At 60.5% G+C, this 20,274-nt stretch overlaps 1 protein-coding gene across 3 annotated transcripts in view; it reads left to right on the forward strand.

The window, feature by feature from the left end:
- LOC140458809 (histone-lysine N-methyltransferase 2B-like) overlaps positions 1–20,274 on the forward strand; it is a 122,155-nt gene that overhangs the window by 101,751 nt on the left and 130 nt on the right. The window contains exons 4-6 of one of the 3 annotated variants that reach the window (XM_072553459.1): positions 1,877–2,035; positions 7,864–8,020; positions 20,088–20,274. The exon at positions 20,088–20,274 is cut by the window's right edge and continues 130 nt beyond it. In XM_072553459.1, coding sequence (XP_072409560.1) covers positions 1,877–2,035; positions 7,864–8,020; positions 20,088–20,274 — 503 coding nt within the window. Of the gene's footprint in view, positions 1–1,873; positions 2,036–7,863; positions 8,021–20,087 lie in introns of all 3 variants that reach the window. The other 2 variants (XM_072553457.1, XM_072553456.1) reach the window with 2 other exon arrangements.

Consider the following 20,274-nt stretch of genomic DNA (forward strand, 5'->3'; position numbering starts at 1 on the left):
CCTCCCCTCCCTGTACACTCTCCCTCTCCTCCCTGTACACTCTCCCTCCCCTCCCTGTACACTCTCCCTCCCCTCCCTGTACACTCTCCCTCCCCTCCCTGTACACTCTCCCTCCCCTCCCTGTACACTCTCCCTCCCCTCCCTGTACACTCTCCCTCCCCTCCCTGTACACTCTCCCTCTCCCCCTGTACACTCTCCCTCCCCTCCCTGTACACTCTCCCTCCCCTCCCTGTACACTCTCCCTCTCCTCCCTGTACACTCTCCCTCCCCTCCCTGTACACTCTCCCTCCCCTCCCTGTACAATCTCCCTCTCCTCCCTGTACACTCTCCCTCCCCTCCCTGTACACTCTCCCTCCCCCCTCGTACACTCTCCCTCCCCTCCGTGTACACTCTCCCTCTCCCCCCTGTACACTCTCCCTCCCCCCTCGTACACTCTCCCTCCCCTCCGTGTACACTCTCCCTCCCCTCCGTGTACACTCTCCCTCTCCTCCCTGTACACTCTCCCTCCCCTCCCTGTACACTCTCCCTCTCCTCCCTGTACACTCTCCCTACCCTCCCTGTACACTCTCCCTCCCCTCCCTGTACACTCTCCCTCCCCTCCCTGTACACTCTCCCTCCCCTCCCTGTACACTCTCCCTCCCCTCCCTGTACACTCTCCCTCTCCTGCCTGTGCGCTCTCCCTCTCCTCCCTGTGCACTCTCGCTCTCTTGCCTGCTCTTTCTCTCTTTCCTGCCTGCTCTCTCGCTCTCTCTCTCTCTCTCTCTCTCTCTCACACACACACTCTCCTGCCTGTGCGCTCTTACTCTGCCTGCTCTCTCACTGTCTTGACTGTTAACTCGCTCTCCTGCCTGCTCTCTCTCACTCCCCTGCCTGCTCTCTCTCTCCTGCCTTCTCTCTCTCTCTCTCTCTCTCCTGCCTGCTCTCTCTCTCTCTCTCGCCTGCCTGCTCTCTCTCTCTTTCTCTCTCTCTACTGCCTGCTCTCTCTCTCTCTCACTCCTGCCTTCTCTCTCTCTCTCTCACTCCTGCCTTCTCTCTCTCTCTCTCTCCTGCCTGCTCTCTCTCTCTCCTGCCTGCTGTCTCTCTCTCTCCTGCCTGCTCTCTCTCTCCTGCCTGCTCTCTCTCTCTCTCTCCCCTGCCTGCTCTCTCTCTCTTGCCTGCCTTCTCTCTCTCTCTCTCTCTGTCTCCTGCCTTCTCTCTCTCTCTCTCTCGCTCCTGCCTGCTCTCTCTCTCTCTCTCTTGCCTGCCTTCTCTCTCTCTCTCTCTCTCTCTCTCTCCCTCCTGCCTGCTCTCTCTCTCTCTCTCTCTCCCTCCTGCCTTCTCTCTCTCTCTCTCTCCTGCCTGCTCTCTCTCTCTCTCACTCCTACCTTCTCTCTCTCTCTCTCTTGCCTGCCTTCTCTCTCCTGCCTGCTCTCTCTCTCTCTCTCTCCTGCCTGCTCTCTCTCTCTTTCTCTCCTGCCTGCTCTCTCCCTCTCTCTCTCTCTCTCTCTCTCTCTCTCTCCTGCCTGCTCTCTCTCTCTCTCTCTCTCTCTTTCTCTCCTGCCTGCTCTCTCCCTCTCTCTCTCTCTCTCTCCTGCCTGCTCTCTCTCTCTCTGTCTCTCGCTCCTGCCTGCTCTCTCTCTCTCTCTCTCTCTCTCCCTCCTGCCTTCTCTCTCTCTCTCTCTCTCTCTCTCTCGCTCCTGCCTGCTCTCTCTCTCTCTCTCTCTCTCGCTCCTGCCTGCTCTCTCTCTCTCTCTCTCTCTCTCTCTCCCTCCTGCCTTCTCTCTCTCTCTCCCTCTCTCCCTCTCTCTCTCCTGCCTTCTCTGTCCCTCCTGCCTGCTGTTAGTTCCCTCTTGGCTCTGTCTCACTCATGCCCCTACTCTTCCTCTGTCTGCAGCAGCTCCCTTTGCCAAGTGGCCATGATGTGAAGGTTCCTGTGAAAGAGGAGGTGATGATGGACAAGTCGGACACTGACAGTGAGCGAGAGGATCTGGAAGCCATGAAACGCAAACTTGGGGCACATTCTCCACTGGCCCACGAGAAAAGACCCCGCGTCGAGGTATGGGGGTTGGAGGGGGGAGAAGAAGTGGGGAGGATAACCTGGGTGCAGACTCTCTCTTCACCTCCCCCACCCTCCACACCCAACCCCCTCCCTGCTGCCTGACACATGGCCCGGGGACTCCCCCCTGTAAATACTGACACACTCCCCGGGGATTCCCCCCTGTAAATACTGACACACTCCCCTGGGGTATCCCCCCTGTAAATACTGACACACTCCCCTGGGGTATCCCCCCTGTAAATACTGACACACTCCCCGGGGACTCCCCCCTGTAAATACTGACACTCTCCCCGGGGACTCCCCCCTGTAAATACTGACACACTGCCCGGGGATTCCCCCCTGTAAATACTGACACTCTCCCCGGGGACTCCCCCCTGTAAATACTGACACACTCCCCGGGGACTCCCCCCTGTAAATACTGACACTCTCCCCGGGGACTCCCCCCTGTAAATACTGACACACTCCCCCTGGGGATTGCCCCCTGTAAATACTGACACACTCCCCGGGGACTCCCCCCTGTAAATACTGACACACTCCCCGGGGACTCCCCCCTGTAAATACTGACACACTCCCCCTGGGGATTCCCCCTGTAAATACTGACACACTCCCCGGGGATTCCCCCCTGTAAATACTGACACACTCCCCCTGGGGATTCCCCCCTGTAAATACTGACACACTCCCCGGGGACCCCCCCCTGTAAATACTGACACACTCCCCGGGGACTCCCCCCTGTAAATACTGACACACTCCCTGGGGACTCCCCCCCTGTAAATGCTGACACACTCCCCGGGGACTCCCCCCCCCCCCCCCCCCTGTAAATACTGACACACTCCCCGGGGACTCCCCCCTGTAAATACTGACACACTCCCCGGGGACTCCCCCCTGTAAATACTGACACACTCCCCCTGGGGATTCCCCTCTGTAAATACTGACACACTCCCCGGGGACTCCCCCCTGTAAATACTGACACACTCCCTGGGGTATCCCCCCTGTAAATACTGACACACTCCCCGGGGACTCCCCCCTGTAAATACTGACACTCTCCCCGGGGACTCCCCCCTGTAAATACTGACACACTCCCCGGGGACTCCCCCCTGTAAATACTGACACACTCCCCGGGGACTCCCCCCTGTAAATACTGACACACTCCCCTGGGGTATCCCCCCTGTAAATACTGACACACTCCCCCTGGGGTATCCCCCCTGTAAATACTGACACACTCCCCCTGGGGATTCCCCCCTGTAAATACTGACACACTCCCCCTGGGGATTCCCCCCTGTAAATTCTGACACACTCCCTGGGGATTCCCCCCTGTAAATACTGACACACTCCCCAGAGACTACCCCCTGTAAATACTGACACACTCCCCTGTAAGTACTGACACATTCCCCGGGGATTCCCCCCTGTAAGTACTGACACATTCCCCGGGGATTCCCCCCTGTAAATACTGACACACTCCCCGGGGACTCCCCCCTGTAAATACTGACACACTCCCCCTGGGGTACCCCCCCCTGTAAATACTGACACACTCCCCGGGGACCCCCCCCTGTAAATACTGACACACTCCCCGGGGACTCCCCCCTGTAAATACTGACACACTCCCCCTGGGGTATCCCCCCTGTAAATACTGACACACTCCCCCTGGGGTATCCCCCCTGTAAATACTGACACACTCCCCCTGAGGTATCCCCCCTGTAAATACTGACACACTCCCCGGGGATTCCCCCCTGTAAATACTGACACACTCCCCGGGGATTCCCCCCTGTAAATACTGACACACTCCCCCTGGGGTATCCCCCCTGTAAATACTGACACACTCCCCGGGGATTCCCCCCTGTAAGTACTGACACACTCCCCCTGGGGATTCCCCCCTGTAAATACTGACACACTCCCCTGAGGTATCCCCCCTGTAAATACTGACACACTCCCCGGGGATTCCCCCCTGTAAATACTGACACACTCCCCGGGGACTCCCCCCTGTAAATACTGACACACTCCCCGGGGACTCCCCCCTGTAAATACTGACACACACCCCGGGGACTCCCCTCTGTAAATACTGACACACTCCCCGGGGACTCCCCCCTGTAAATACTGACACACTCCCCCTGGGGTATCCCCCCTGTAAATACTGACACACTCCCCCTGGGGTATCCCCCCTGTAAATACTGACACACTCCCCGGGGTCTCCCCCCTGTAAATACTGACAAACTCCCTGGGGACTCCCCCCTTGTAAATACTGACACACTCCCCGGGGACTCCCCCCTGTAAATACTGACACACTCCCCGGGGACTCCCCCCTGTAAATACTGACACACTCCCCGGGGATTCCCCCCTGTAAATACTGACACACTCCCCGGGGACTCCCCCCTGTAAATACTGACAAACTCCCCGGGGATTCCCCCCTTGTAAATACTGACACACTCCCCCTGGGGTATCTCTCCTGTAAATACTGACACACTCCCCCTGGGGTATCCCCCCTATAAATACTGACACACTCCCCGGGGACTCCCCCCAGTAAATACTGACACACTCCCCGGGGACTCCCCCCCCCCCCCCCCCTGTAAATACTGACACACTCCCCGGGGATTCCCCCCTGTAAATACTGACACACTCCCCGGGGACTCCCCTCTGTAAATACTGACACACTCCCCCTGGGGTATCCCCCCTGTAAATACTGACACACTCCCCGGGAATTCCCCACTGTAAATACTGACACACTCCCCGGGGACTCCCCCCTGTAAATACTGACACACTCCCCCTGGGGTATCCCCCCTGTAAATACTGACACACTCCCCGGGGACTCCCCCCTGTAAATACTGACAAACTCCACGGGGACGCCCCCCTGTAAATACTGACACACTCCCCGGGGACTCCCCCCTGTAAATACTGACACACTCCCCGAGGACGCCCCCCTGTAAATACTGACACACTCCCCGGGGACTCCCCCCTGTAAATACTGACACACTCCCCGGGGACACCCCCCTGTAAATACTGACACACTCCCCGGGGACGCCCCCCTGTAAATACTGACACACTCCCCGGGGACTCCCCCCTGTAAATACTGACACACTCCCCGGGGACTCCCCCCTGTATATACTGACACACTCCCCCTGGGGTATCCCCCCTGTAAATACTGACACACTCCCCGGGGACTCCCCCCTGTAAATACTGACACACTCCCCCTGGGGATTCCCCCCTGTAAATACTGACACACTCCCCGGGGACTCCCCCCTGTATATACTGACACACTCCCCGGGGACTCCCCCCTGTAAATACTGACACACTCCCCGGGGACTCCCCCCTGTAAATACTGACACACTCCCCGGGGATTCCCCCCTGTAAATACTGACACACTCCCCTGGGGTATCCCCCCTGTAAATACTGACACACTCCCCGGGGATTCCCCCCTGTAAATACTGACACACTCCCCGGGGACTCCCCTCTGTAAATACTGACACACTCCCCCTGGGGTATCCCCCCTGTAAATACTGACACACTCCCCGGGGATTCCCCCCTGTAAATACTGACACACTCCCTGGGGATTCCCCCCCTGTAAATACTGACACACTCCCCCTGGGGTATCCTCCCTGTCAATACTGACACACTCCCCGGGGATTCCCCCCCCTGTAAATACTGACACACTCCCTGGGGACTCCCCCTCCTGTAAATACTGACACACTCCCCGGGGATTCCCCCCTGTAAATACTGACACACTGCCCGGGGATTCCCCCCTGTAAATACTGACACACTCCCCGGGGATTCCCCCTGTAAATACTGACACACTCCCCGGACACTCCCCCCTGTAAATACTGACACAATCCCCCTGGGGTATCCCCCCTGCAAATACTGGCACACTCCCCGGGGATTCCCCCCTTGTAAATACTGACACACTCCCCCTGGGGTATCCCCCCTGTAAATACTGACACACTCCCCTGCGACTCCCCCCTGTAAATACTGGCACGCTCCCCGGGGATTCCCCCCTTGTAAATACTGACACACTCCCCCTGGGGTATCCCCCCTGTAAATACTAACACACTCCCCCTGGGGTATCCCCCCTGTAAATACTGACACACTCCCCGGGGACTCCCCCCTGTAAATACTGACACACTCCCCGGGGACTCCCCCCCTGTAAATACTGACACACTCCCCCTGGGGGATCCCCCCTGTAAATACTGACACACTCCCCCCGGGGCCCCCCCCCTGTAAATACTGACACACTCCCCGGGGACCCCCCCCCTGTAAATACTGACACACTCTCCGGGGATTCCCCCCTGTAAATACTGACACACTCCCCGGGGATTCCCCCCTGTAAATACTGACACACACCCCGGGGACTCCCCTCTGTAAATACTGACACACTCCCCGGGGACTCCCCCCTGTAAATACTGACACACTCCCCGGGGACTCCCCCCTGTAAATACTGACACACTCCCCGGGGACCCCCCCCTGTAAATACTGACACACTCCCCGGGGACTCCCCCCTGTAAATACTGACACACTCCCCCTGGGGTATCCCCCCTGTAAATACTGACACACTCCCCCTGGGGTATCCCCCCTGTAAATACTGACACACTCCCCCTGGGGTATCCCCCCTTGTAAATACTGACACACTCCCCCTGGGGTATCCCCCCTGTAAATACTGACACACTCCCCCTGGGGTATCCCCCCTGTAAATACTGACACACTCCCCCTGGGGTATCCCCCCTGTAAATACTGACACACTCCCCGGGGACTCCCCCCTGTAAATACTGACACTCTCCCCGGGGACTCCCCCCTGTAAATACTGACACACTCCCCGGGGACTCCCCCCTGTAAATACTGACACACTCCCCCTGGGGTATCCCCCCTGTAAATACTGACACACTCCCCCTGGGAATTCCCCCCTGTAAATACTGACACACTCCCCCTGGGGTATCCCCCCTGTAAATACTGACACACTCCCCGGGGATTCCCCCCTGTAAATACTGACACACTCCCCCTGGGGTATCCCCCCTGTAAATACTGACACACTCCCCCTGGGGTATCCCCCCTGTAAATACTGACACACTCCCCCTGGGGTATCCCCCCTGTAAATACTGACACACTCCCCCTGGGGTATCCCCCCTGTAAATACTGACACACTCCCCCTGGGGTATCCCCCCTGTAAATACTGACACACTCCCCGGGGACTCCCCCCTGTAAATACTGACACATTCCCCGGGGACCCCCCCCCTGTAAATACTGACACACTCCCCGGGGATTCCCCCCTGTAAATACTGACACACTCCCCCTGGGGTATCCCCCCTGTAAATACTGACACACTCCCCCTGGGGTATCCCCCCTGTAAATACTGACACACTCCCCCCGGGGACTCCTCCCTGTAAATACTGACACACTCCCCGGGATTTCCTTTGCCTCTCCCTCCCCCTCCCCCCTGCTCTCCCTCCCTCTCCCTCCCTCTCCCTCTGTCTCCCTCCCTCTCCCCCCTCCCTCTGTCTCCCTCCCTCTCCCCCCTCCCTCTCCCTCCCTCTCCCTCCCTCTCCCTCCCTCCCTCTCCCTCCCTCTCCCTCCCTCTCCCTCCCTCTCCCTCCCTCTCCCTCCCTCTCCCTCCCTCTCCCTCCCCCTCTCCCTCCCCCTCTCCCTCCCTCTCCCTCCCTCTCCCTCCCTCTCCCTCCCTCTCCCTCCCTCTCCCTCCCTCTCCCTCCCCCTCCCCCCTCCCTCTCCCTCTCCCTCTCCCTCTCCCTCCCCCTCCCCCCTCCCTCTCCCTCTCCCTCCCTTTCCCTCTGTCTCAGTTACCAGCAGTTATTGATCTCTGCCTCCCTTCTCTCCCTTGCCCTCGTTCTCTCCAGCAGATCCAGACCACTCAGGGCCCACGGATCAAACATGTGTGTCGGCGTGCAGCTGTGGCGTTGGGTAAACCGCGGGCGATGGTTCCCGTCGATATCCCACGGCTCAGTGCCCTGCCAATGCATGAGCGAGGCAGCATCGTGAGCACACCGATGGACGGTGAGTGAGTGACAGGGACCTGTGGGGATTACCGCTGCTGGGGAACGGGGAACCTGTTTCTCTCTTCCCCTGGCCCTTTTCACAACTCCCTCATTGTCCCTTAACCCCCCCCCCAACATCTCTCCGCACTTTAACCTCCGCGCTCTGCACCCCCATCCCTCTCTCTCTTCACCCCATCTCTCTCTCCACCCCCATCCCTCTCTCTCTTCACCCCATCTCTCTCTCCACCCCCATCCCTCTCTCTCTTCCCCCCCATCTCTCTCTCTCTTCACCCCATCTCTCTCTTCCCCCCATCCCTCTCTCTCTCTTCCCCTATCTCTCTCTCTCTTCCCCATCTCTCTCTCTCTTCCCCCATCTCTCTCTCTCTACCCCCCATCTCTCTCTGTCTTCACCCCATCTCTCTCTTCCCCCATCTCTCTCTCTTCCCCCATCTCTCTCTCTCTCTCCCCCCCATCTCTCTCTCTCTTCACCCCATCTCTCTCTTCCCCATCTCTCTCTCTCTTCCCCCATCTCTCTCTCTCTCTCTTCCCCCCATCTCTCTCTCTCTCCCCCCTATCTCTCTCTCTCTTCAGCCCCCATCTCTCTCTTCACCCCCATCTCTCTCTTCACCCCCAACTCTCTCTTCCCCATCTGTCTCTCTTCCCCATCTCTCTCTTTCCCCCCAATTCTCTCTCTTCCCCCATCTCTCTCTCCCCCATCTCTCTTTCTCTTCAGCCCCCCCCTTCTCTCTCTTCAGCCCCCCCTTCTCTCTCTTCAGCCCCCCATCTCTCTCTTCAGCCCCCCATCTCTCTCTTCCCAATCTCTTTCTCTTCCCCCCATCTCTCACTCTCTTCAGCTCCCCCATCTCTCTCTTCACCCCCCATCTCTCTCTTCACCCCCCATCTCTCTCTTCACCCCCCATCTCTCTCTTCACCCCCCATCTCTCTCTTCACCCCCCATCTCTCTCTTCACCCCCCATCTCTCTCTTCACCCCCCATCTCTCTCTTGCCCCCCCATCTCTCTCTCGCCTATCTCTCTCTTCCCCATCTCTCTTTCCCCCATCTCTCTCTTTCTCCCCATCTCTCTCTTTCTCCCCATCTCTCTCTTTCTCCCCATCTCTCTCTTTCTCCCCCTTCTCTCTCGTCTTCCCCCATCTCTCGCTTTCTCCCCCATCTCTCTCTTTCTCCCCAATCTCTCTCGTCTTCCCCCCATCTCTCTTTCTCCCCATCTCTCTCTCCCCTATCTCTCTTGTCTTCCCTCCCATCTCTCTCGTCTTCCCTCCCATCTCTCTCGTCTCCCCCCATCTCTCTCGTCTCCCCCCATCTCTCTCGTCGTCTCCCCCCATCTCTCTCGTCGTCTCCCCCCATCTCTCTCGTCTCCCCCCATCTCTCTCGTCTCCCCCCATCTCTCTCGTCGTCTCCCCCCATCTCTCTCGTCTCCCCCCATCTCTCTCGTTTCCCCCCATCTCTCTCGTCGTCTCCCCCCATCTCTCTCGTCTCCCCCCATCTCTCTCGTCGTCTCCCCCCATCTCTCTCGTCGTCTCCCCCCATCTCTCTCGTCTCCCCCCATCTCTCTCGTCGTCTCCCCCCATCTCTCTCGTCTCCCCCCATCTCTCTCGTCGTCTCCCCCCATCTCTCTCGTCTCCCCCCATCTCTCTCGTTTCCCCCCATCTCTCTCGTCGTCTCCCCCCATCTCTCTCGTCTCCCCCCATCTCTCTCGTCGTCTCCCCCCATCTCTCTCGTCTCCCCCCATCTCTCTCGTCTTCCCCCCCATCTCTATCGTCTCCCCCCATCTCTCTCGTCTCCCCCCATCTCTCTCGTTTCCCCCCATCTCTCTCGTCGTCTCCCCCCATCTCTCTTGTTTCCCCCCATCTCTCTCGTCGTCTCCCCCCATCTCTCTCGTCTCCCCCCATCTCTCTCGTCTTCCCCCCCATCTCTCTCGTCTCCCCCCATCTCTCTCGTTTCCCCCCATCTCTCTCGTCGTCTCCCCCCATCTCTCTCGTTTCCCCCCATCTCTCTCGTCGTCTCCCCCCATCTCTCTCGTCTCCCCCCATCTCTCTCGTCTCCCCCCATCTCTCTCGTCTTCCCCCCCATCTCTCTCGTCTCCCCCCATCTCTCTCGTCTCCCCCCATCTCTCTCGTCTCCCCCCCATCTCTCTCGTCTCCCCCCATCTCTCTCGTCTCCCCCCATCTCTCTCGTCTCCCCCCATCTCTCTCGTCTCCCCCCATCTCTCTCGTCTCCCCCATCTCTCTCGTTTCCCCCCATCTCTCTCGTCGTCTCCCCCCATCTCTCTCGTCGTCTCCCCCCATCTCTCTCGTCTCCCCCCATCTCTCTCGTCTCCCCCCATCTCTCTCGTCTCCCCCCATCTCTCTCGTCTCCCCCCATCTCTCTCGTCTCCCCCCATCTCTCTTGTCTTCCCCCCTCTCTTGTCCCCCCCATCTCTCTTTCTGCTCCTCTATCTCCTCATGCCTTTCTCCTCCTCCCTCCTTCCTTGCTCTATCCCCTTTCTCTCTCTGCTGCCCCTCCTCCTTCCAACCCCCCCTCTCTCCCTCTCCATCATCACATCTCCCCATCTCTCTCCCTCTTCCCATTTCTCTCTCCTCCCCCTTCCTTTCCTCTACAATCCGCACATTCTATCGCACTCTTGCTCTCTCTCTCTCTCTTTTTACCACAGTGTGTGCCCTCCTTCTCCATCACATACTCTCGTCCCCATTTTTCTCTGCTCTCGGCCGCTATTCACCTCATGCTGTATCGTCCCTCCTCGTGTTCTCACTCACGCCTGTTTCCATTCTCCTTCGCAAATGATGTCTCGCGCTCACGATCTCTCTCCCTCGCCCTCGAACTCTCGCCCTCGCCCTCGCCCTCGAACTCTCTCCCTCGCCCACGGTTTCTCTCCCTCACCCTCGAACTCTCTCCCTCGCCCTCGATCTCTCTCCCTCGCTCACGATCTCTCTCCCTCGCCCTTGAACTCTCTCCCTCGCCCTTGAACTCTCTCCCTCGCCCTTGAACTCTCTCCCTCACCCTCGAACTCTCTCCCTCGCCCTCGAACTCTCTCCCTCGCCCTCGCCCTCGAACTCTCTCCCTCGCCCACGGTTTCTCTCTCGTGTTCTCGGTATCTCTCCCTCGCTCACGATCTCTCTCCCTCGCTCACGATCTCTCTCCCTCGCCCTCGGTATCTCTCCCTCGCCCTCGATCTCTCTCCCTCGCCCTTGAACTCTCTCCCTCACCCTCGAACTCTCCCTCGCCCTCGAACTCTCTCCCTCGCCCTCGCCCTCGAACTCTCTCCCTCGCCCACGGTTTCTCTCTCACGTTCTCGGTATCTCTCCCTCGCCCTCGATCTCTCTCCCTCGCCCTCGATCTCTCTCCCTCGCCCTCGATCTCTCTCCCTCGCCCTCGATCTCTCTCCCTCGCTCTCGATCTCTCTCCCTCGCTCTCGATCTCTCTCCCTCGCCCTCGAACTCTCTCCCTCGCCCTCGCCCTCGAACTCTCTCCCTCGCCCTCGAACTCTCTCCCTCGCCCTCGATCTCTCTCCCTCGCTCTCGATCTCTCTCCCTCGCCCTCGAACTCTCTCCCTCGCCCTCGCCCTCGATCTCTCTCCCTCGCCCTCGATCTCTCTCCCTCGCCCTCGATCTCTCTCCCTCGCCCTCGATCTCTCTCCCTCACCCTCGAACTCTCTCCCTCGCCCTCGATCTCTCTCCCTCGCCCTCGATCTCTCTCCCTCGCCCTCGAACTCTCTCCCTCGCCCTCGAACTCTCTCCCTCGCCCTCGATCTCTCTCCCTCGCCCTCGATCTCTCTCCCTCGCCCTCGATCTCTCTCCCTCGCCCTCGAACTCTCTCCCTCGCCCTCGAACTCTCTCCCTCGCCCTCGATCTCTCTCCCTCGCCCTCGATCTCTCTCCCTCGCCCTCGATCTCTCTCCCTCGTTCTCGCTCTCTCTCCCTCGCTCTCGCTCTCTGTCCCTCGCCCTTGATTTCTCTCCCGCGCTCTCGATCTCTTCCCGCGGTCTCGATATATCTCCTGCCTCTTGGTGGCTCTCCCTCGCCCTCGATCTCTCTCCCTCGCCCTCGATCTCTCTCCCTCGCCCTCGATCTCTCTCCCTCGCCCTCGATCTCTCTCCCTCACTCTCCATCTCTCACACACTCTCGATCTCTCTCCCTCGCCCTCGATCTCTCTCCCTCGCCCTCGATCTCTCTCCCTCGCCCTCGATCTCTCTCCCTCACTCTCCATCTCTCACACATTCTCGATCTCTCTCCCTCGCCCTCAATCTCTCACCCTCGCCCTCGATCTCTCACCCTCGCCCTCGATCTCTCTCACACTCTCGATCTCTCTCCGTCACTCTCGCCCTCGATCTCTCTCACACGCCCTCGATCTCTCTCCCTCACTCTCAATCTCACACATGCTCGCGATCGCTCTCCCTCACCCTCGCCCTCGATCTCTCTCACATGCCCTCGATCTCTCGCCCTCGCCCTTGCCCTCGATCTCTCGCCCTCGATCTCTCTCACACGCCCTCGATCTCTCTCCCTCGCTCTCAATCTCTCACACACACTCGATCTCTCTCCCTCACCCTCGCCCTCGATCTCTCACACACTCTCGATCTCTCTCCCTCACTCTCGCCCTCGATCTCTCTCACACGCCCTCGATCTCTCTCCCTCGCTCTCAATCTCTCACACGCTCTCGATCTCTCTCCCTCACCCTCGCCCTCGATCTCTCTCACATGCCCTCGATCTCTCGCCCTCGCTCTCAATCTCTCACACACTCTCGATCTCTCTCCCTCACCCTCGATCTCTCTCACACGCCCTCGATCTCTCTCACACGCCCTCGATCTCTCTCCCTCACTCTCAATCTCTCACATGCTCGCGATCGCTCTCCCTCACCCTCGCCCTCGATCTCTCTCACACGCCCTCGATCTCTCGCCTTCGCTCTCAATCTCTCACACACTCTCGATCTCTCTACCTCACCCTCGCTCTCGATCTCTCTCCCTCGCCCTCGATCTCTCTCCCTCGCCCTTGATCTCTCTCCCTCGCTCTCAATCTCTCAAACGCTCTCGATCTCTCTCCCTCACCCTCGCCCTCGATCTCTCTCACATGCCCTCGATCTCTCTCCTTCGCTCTCAATCTCTCACACACTCTCGATCTCTCTCCCTCACTCTCGCCCTCGATCTCTCTCACACGCCCTCGATCTCTCTCACACGCCCTCGATCTCTCGCCCTCGCTCTCAATCTCTCACACACTCTCGATCTCTCTCCCTCACCCTCGCCCTCGATCTCTCTCCCTCGCCCTCGATCTCTCTCCCTCACCCTCGATCTCTCTCCTTCGCCCTCGATCTCCCACATGCTCGCGATCGCTCTCCCTCGCTCTTGCCTTCGCTCTCGATCTCTCTCCCTCGCCTTCGATCTCTTTCCCTCGCCTTCGATCTCTTTCCCTCGCCCTCGATCTCTCTCACAAGCCCTTGATCTCTCTCACAAGCCCTCGATCTGTCACCATCGCTCTCAGTCTCTCGATCTCCCTCGCTCTCGATCCTCTCCCTCGCTCTCGATCTCTCTCCCTCGCTCTCGATCTCTCACACGCCCTCGCTCTCGATCTCCCTCGCTCGCTCTCGATCTCCCTCGCTCTCGATCCTCTCCCTCGCTCTCGATCTCTCTCCCTCGCTCTCGATCTCTCACACGCCCTCGCTCTCGATCTCCCTCGCTCGCTCTCGATTTCCCTCGCTCGCCCTCGATCTCTCTCCCTCGCCCTCGCCCTCGATCTCTCACACGCCCTCGCCCTCGATCTCTCTCCCTCGCCCTCGATCACTCTCCCTCGCCCTCGATCTCTCTCCCTCGCCCTCGATCACTCTCCCTCGCCCTCGATCACTCTCCCTCGCCCTCGATCACTCTCCCTCGCCCTCGATCTCTCTCCCTCGCCCTCGATCTCTCTCCCTCGCTCTCGATCTCTCTCCCTCGCCCTCGATCTCTCTCCCTCGCCCTCGATCTCTCTCCCTCGCTCTCGATCTCTCTCCCTCCCTCACTCTCGATCCCTCTCCCTCGCCCTCGATCTCCCTCCCTCACTCTCGATCACTCTCCCTCGCCCTCGATCTCTCTCCCTCGCCCTCGATCTCTCTCCCTCGCTCTCAATCTCTCTCCCTCACTCTCGATCTCTCTCCCTCGCCCTCGATCTCCCTCCCTCGCCCTCGATCTCCCTCCCTCGATCTCTCTCCCTCACTCTCAATCTCTCACATGCTCGCGATCGCTCTCCCTCACCCTCGCCCTCGATCTCTCTCAAACGCCCTCGATCTCTCGCCCTCGCTCTCAATCTCTCACACACTCTCGATCTCTCTCCCTCACCCTCGCCCTCGATCTCTCTCCCTCGCCCTCGATCTCTCTCCCTCACCCTCGATCGCCCACATGCTCGCGATCGCTCTCCCTCGCTCTTGCCTTCGCTCTCGATCTCTCTCCCTCGCCTTCGATCTCTTTCCCTCGCCTTCGATCTCTTTCCCTCGCCTTCGATCTCTTTCCCTCGCCCTCGATCTCTCTCACAAGCCCTTGATCTGTCACCATCGCTCTCAGTCTCTCGATCTCCCTCGCTCTCGATCTCCCTCGCTCTCGATCCTCTCCCTCGCTCTCGATCTCTCTCCCTCGCTCTCGATCTCTCACACGCCCTCGCTCTCGATCTCCCTCGCTCGCTCTCGATTTCCCTCGCTCGCCCTCGATCTCTCTCCCTCGCTCTTGATCTCTCTCCCTCGCCCTCGCTCACTCTCCCTCGCCCTCGATCACTCTCCCTCGCCCTCGATCTCTCTCCCTCGCCCTCGATCTCTCTCCCTCGACCTCGATCTCTCTCCCTCGCCCTCGATCTCTCTCCCTCGCTCTCGATCTCTCTCCCTCGCCCTCGATCTCTCTCCCTCGCCCTCGATCTCTCTCCCTCGCTCTCGATCTCTCTCCCTCGCCCTCGATCTCTCTCCCTCGCTCTCGATCTCTCTCCCTCCCTCACTCTCGATCCCTCTCCCTCACTCTCGATCACTCTCCCTCGCGCTCGATCTCTCTCCCTCGCCCTCGATCTCTCTCCCTCGCCCTCGATCTCTCGCCCTCGCTCTCGATCTCTCTCCCTCCCTCACTCTCGATCTCTCTCCTTCGCCCTCGATCTCCCTCCCTCGCCCTCGATCTCCCTCGCCCTCGATCTCTCCCTCTCTCCTCCTCTCCTCCTCTCCCTCGCCCTCGATCTCTCTCCCTCGCCCTCGATCTCTCTCCCTCGCCCTCGCTCTCGATCTCCCTCCCTCGCCCTCGATCTCTCTCCCTCGCCCTCGATCTCTCTCCCTCGCCCTCGAACTCTCTCCCTCGCCCTCGAACTCTCTCCCTCGCCCTCGATCTCTCTCCCTCGCCCTCGATCTCTCTCCCTCGCCCTCGATCTCTCTCCCTCTCTCTCGATCTCTCTCCCTCGCTCTCGATCTCTCTCCCTCGCTCTCGATTTCTCTCCCTCGCCCTCGATCTCTCACACGCCCTCGCTCTCGATCTCTCTCCCTCGCTCTCGATCTCTCTCCCTCGCTCTCGATCTCTCTCCCTCGCCCTCGATCTCTCTCCTCGCCCTCGATCTCTCTCCCTCGCCCTCGATCTCTCTCCCTCGCCCTCGATCTCTCTCCCTCGCCCTCGAACTCTCTCCCTCGCCCTCGATCTCTCTCCCTCGCCCTCGATCTCTCTTCCTCTCCCTCGATCTCTCTTCCTTGCCCTCGATCTCTCTCCCTCCCTCACTCTCGATATCTCTCCCTCGCCCTCGATCTCTCTCCCTCCCTCACTCTCGATCTCTCTCCCTCGCCCTCGATCTCCCTCCCTCGCCCTCGATCTCCCTCCCTCGATCTCTCTCCCTCGCCCTCGATCACTCTCCCTCGCCCTCGATCTCTCTCCCTCGCCCTCGATCTCTCTCCCTCGCCCTCGATCTCTCTCCCTCGCTCTCGATCTCTCTCCCCTCGCCCTCGATATCTCTCCCTCGCCCTCGATCTCTCACACGCCCTCGCTCTCGATTTCTCTCCCCCGCGCTCCCTCGCCCTCGATCTCTCTCCCTCGCCCTCGATCTCTCTCCCTCGCCCTCGCCCTCGATCTCTCTCCCTCGCCCTCGATCTCTCTCCCTCGCCCTCGATCTCTCTCCCTCGCCCTCGATCTCTCTCCCTCGCCCTCGCTCTCGATCTCCCTCCCTCGCCCTCGATCTCTCTCCCTCGCCCTCGATCTCTCTCCCTCGCCCTCGATCTCTCTCCCTCGCCCTCGAACTCTCTCCCTCGCCCTCGATCTCTCTCCCTCGCCCTCGATCTCTCTCCCTCTCTCTCGATCTCTCTCCCTCGCTCTCGATCTCTCTCCCTCGCTCTCGATTTCTCTCCCTCGCCCTCGATCTCTCACACGCCCTCGCTCTCGATCTCTCTCCCTCGCTCTCGATCTCTCTCCCTCGCTCTCGATCTCTCTCCCTCGCCCTCGATCTCTCTCCCTCGCCCTCGATCTCTCTCCCTCGCCCTCGATCTCTCTCCCCTCGCCCTCGATCTCTCTCCCTCGCCCTCGATCTCTCTCCCTCGCCCTCGAACTCTCTCCCTCGCCCTCGAACTCTCTCCCTCGCCCTCGATCTCTCTCCCTCGCCCTCGATCTCTCTCCCTCGCCCTCGATCTCTCTCCCTCGCCCTCGATCTCTCTCCCTCGCCCTCGATCTCTCTTCCTCTCCCTCGATCTCTCTTCCTTGCCCTCGATCTCTCTCCCTCCCTCACTCTCGATATCTCTCCCTCGCCCTCGATCTCTCTCCCTCCCTCACTCTCGATCTCTCTCCCTCGCCCTCGATCTCCCTCCCTCGCCCTCGATCTCCCTCCCTCGATCTCTCTCCCTCGCCCTCGATCACTCTCCCTCGCCCTCGATCTCTCTCCCTCGCCCTCGATCTCTCTCCCTCGCTCTCGATCTCTCTCCCTCGCTCTCGATTTCTCTCCCTCGCCCTCGATCTCTCACACGCCCTCGCTCTCGATCTCTCTCCCTCGCCCTCGATCTCTCTCCCTCGCCCTCGATCTCTCTCCCTCGCCCTCGATCTCTCTCCCTCGCCCTCGATCTCTCTCCCTCGCTCTCGATCTCTCTCCCTCGCCCTCGATCTCTCTTCCTCTCCCTCGATCTCTCTTCCTTGCCCTCGATCTCTTTCCCTCCCTCACTCTCGATATCTCTCTCTCGCCCTCGATCTCTCTCCCTCGCCCTCGATCTCTCACACGCCCTCGCCCTCGATCTCTCTTCCTCGCCCGCGATCTCTCTCCCTCGCCCTCGATCTCTCTCGATCTCCCTCGCTCTCGATCTCTCTCCCTCGCCCTCGATCTCTCTCCCTCGCCCTCGATCTCTCTCCCTCGCCCTCGATCTCTCTCCCTCGCCCTCGATCTCTCTCCCTCGCCCTCGATCTCTCTCCCTCGCTCTCGATCTCTCTCAATCGTCCTCGCTCTCGATCTCCCTCGCCCTCGATCTCTCTCCCTCGCCCTCGCTCTCTCTCCCTCGCCCTCGCTCTCTCTCCCTCGCCCTCGCTCTCTCTCCCTCGCCCTCGATCTCTCTCCCTCGCCCTCGATCTCTCTCCTTCGCCCTCGATCTCCCACATGCTCGCGATCGCTCTCCCTCGCCCTCGATCTCTCTCCCTCGCCCTCGATCTCTCTCCCTCGCTCTCGATCTCTCTCAATCGTCCTCGCTCTCGATCTCCCTCGCCCTCGATCTCTCTCCCTCGCCCTCGATCTCTCTCCCTCGCCCTCGATCTCTCTCCCTCGCCCTCGATCTCTCTCCCTCGCCCTCGATCTCTCTCCCTCGCCCTCGATCTCTCTCCCTCGCCCTCGATCTCTCTCCCTCGCCCTCGATCTCTCTCCCTCGCCCTCGATCTCTCTCAATCGTCCTCGCTCTCGATCTCTCTCCCTCGCCCTCGATCTCACTCCCTCGCCCTCGATCTCTCTCCCTCGCCCTCGATCTCTCTCCCTCGCCCTCGATCTCTCTCCCTCGCCCTCGATCTCTCTCCCTCGCCCTCGATCTCTCTCCCTCGCCCTCGCTCTCTCTCCCTCGCTCTCGCTCTCTCTCCCTCGCCCTCGATCTCTCTCCCTCGCCCTCGATCTCTCTCCCTCGCCCTCGATCTCTCTCCCTCGCCCTCGATCTGTCTCCCTCGCCCTCGATTTCTCACACGCCCTCGCCCTCGATCTCTCTCCCTCGCCCTCGATCTCTCTCCCTCGCCCTCGATCTCTCTCCCTCGCCCTCGATCTCTCTCCCTCGCCCTCGATCTCTCTCCCTTGCACTCGATCTCTCTCTCCCTCGCTCTCGATTTCTCTCCCTCGCCCTCGATCTCTCACACGCCCTCGCCCTCGATCTCTCTCCCTCGCTCTCGATCTCTCTCCCTCGCCCTCGATTTCTCTCCCTCGCCCTCGATCTCTCACACGCCCTCGCTCTCGATTTCTCTCCCCCGCGCTCCCTCGCCCTCGATCTCTCTCCCTCGCCCTCGATCTCTCTCCCTCGCCCTCGCCCTCGATCTCTCTCCCTCGCCCTCGATCTCTCTCCCTTGCCCTCGATCTCTCTACCTCGCTCTCGATCTCTCTCGATCTCCCTCGCCCTCGATCTCTCTCCCTCGCCCTCGATCTCTCTCCCTCGCCCTCGATCTCTCTCCCTCGCCCTCGATCTCTCTCCCTCGCCCTCGATCTCTCTCCCTCGCCCTCGATCTCTCTCCTCGCCCTCGATCTCTCTCCCTCGCCCTCGATCTCTCTCCCTCGCCCTCGATCTCTCTCCCTCGCCCTCGATCTCTCTCCCTCGCCCTCGATCTCTCTCCCGCGCTCTCGATCTCTCTCCCTCGCCCTCGCTCTCTCTCCCTCGCCCTCGCCCTCGATCCCTCTCTCTCTCTCCCTCTCTCTCTCTCTCCCTCGCCCTCGCACTCTCTCCCTCGCACTCTCTCCCTCGCACTCTCTCCCTCGCACTCTCTCCCCTCGCACTCTCTCCCTCGCACTCTCTCCCTCGCACTCTCTCCCTCGCACTCTCTCCCTCGCACTCTCTCCCTCGCACTCTCTCCCTCGCACTCTCTCCCTCGCACTCTCTCCCTCGCACTCTCTCCCTCGCACTCTCTCCCTCGCACTCTCTCCCTCGCTCTCTCTCCCTCGCTCTCTCTCCCTCGCTCTCTCTCCCTCGCTCTCTCTCCCTCGCTCTCTCTCCCTCGCTCTCTCTCCCTCGCTCTCTCTCCCTCACCCTTGATCTCTCTCTCTCTCGATCTCTCCCTCTCCCTCGATCTCTCCCTCGCCCTTGATCTCACTCCCTCGATCTCTCCCTCGCCCTCGATCTCTCTCTCTCCCTCGCCCTCGATCTCTCTCTCTCTCTCTCGCCCTCGATCTCTCTCTCTCTCTCGCCCTCGCCCTCGCCCTCTCTCTCCCTCGCCCTCGATCTCTCTCACCCTCGCCCTCGATCTCTCTCACCCTCGCTCGCTCTCTTTCTCCCTCTCCCTCCCTCTCTCTCTCCCTCTCTCTCCCTCGCCCTCGCTCTCTCTCTCTCCCTCGCTCTCACTCCCTCTCGCTCTCTCTCTCCCTCGCTCTCTCTCTCTCCCTCGCTCTCTCTCTCTCCCTCGCTCTCTCTCTCTCTCTCTCTCTCTCCCTCGCTCTCTCTCTCCCTCGCTCTCTCTCTCCCTCACCCTCGCTCTCTCTCTCCCTCGCTCTCTCTCCCTCGCTCTCTCTCCCTCGCTCTCTCTCCCTCGCTCTCTCTCCCTCGCTCTCTCTCCCTCGCCCTTGCTCTCTCTCTCTCCCACACTCTCTCTCCCTCGCGCTCTCTCTCCCTTGCCCTTGCTCTCTCTCCCTCTCTCTCTCTCCCGCGCCCTTGCTCTCTCTCTCTCTCTCTCTCTCTCTCTCCCTCTCTCCCTCCCTCTCCCTCTCTCTCTCGCCCTCGCTCTCTCTCCCTCTCTCTCCCTCTCTCTCTCTCTCCCTCGCCCTCGCTCTCTCTCTCTCTCTCTCTCTCTCTCCCTCTCTCTCTCTCTCTCTCCCCTCGCACTCTCTCCCTCGCTCTCTCTCTCTTGCAGCCCTCCCCTGCCCTGTTTTGTCATCTCCTACCCCGTCGTTCTGTGTCACACTCACCCCCTCTGTTTCCTCTCTCTCTCCCCCCGCCCTGTTCCAGCCGATACCTCATCCTCTGAGCCGGAGAGCCCAGTGCCGGTGATCTCGGTGGTGAAGACGGAGCGGGAGGTGGAAGAGGTGCCGGAGGTGACCGAGGCTGCGCTGCCACCTCCTGTGGAGGAGGAGGCCAAGCCGCCGCTAGCCATGGGCCAGCCCAAACGCCGGGGTAACCGGTGTGGCAGCTGCAA

This window comes from Chiloscyllium punctatum, chromosome 34, assembly GCF_047496795.1.
Source record: "Chiloscyllium punctatum isolate Juve2018m chromosome 34, sChiPun1.3, whole genome shotgun sequence".
In the NCBI taxonomy this organism is placed as follows: Eukaryota; Metazoa; Chordata; class Chondrichthyes; order Orectolobiformes; family Hemiscylliidae; genus Chiloscyllium; species Chiloscyllium punctatum.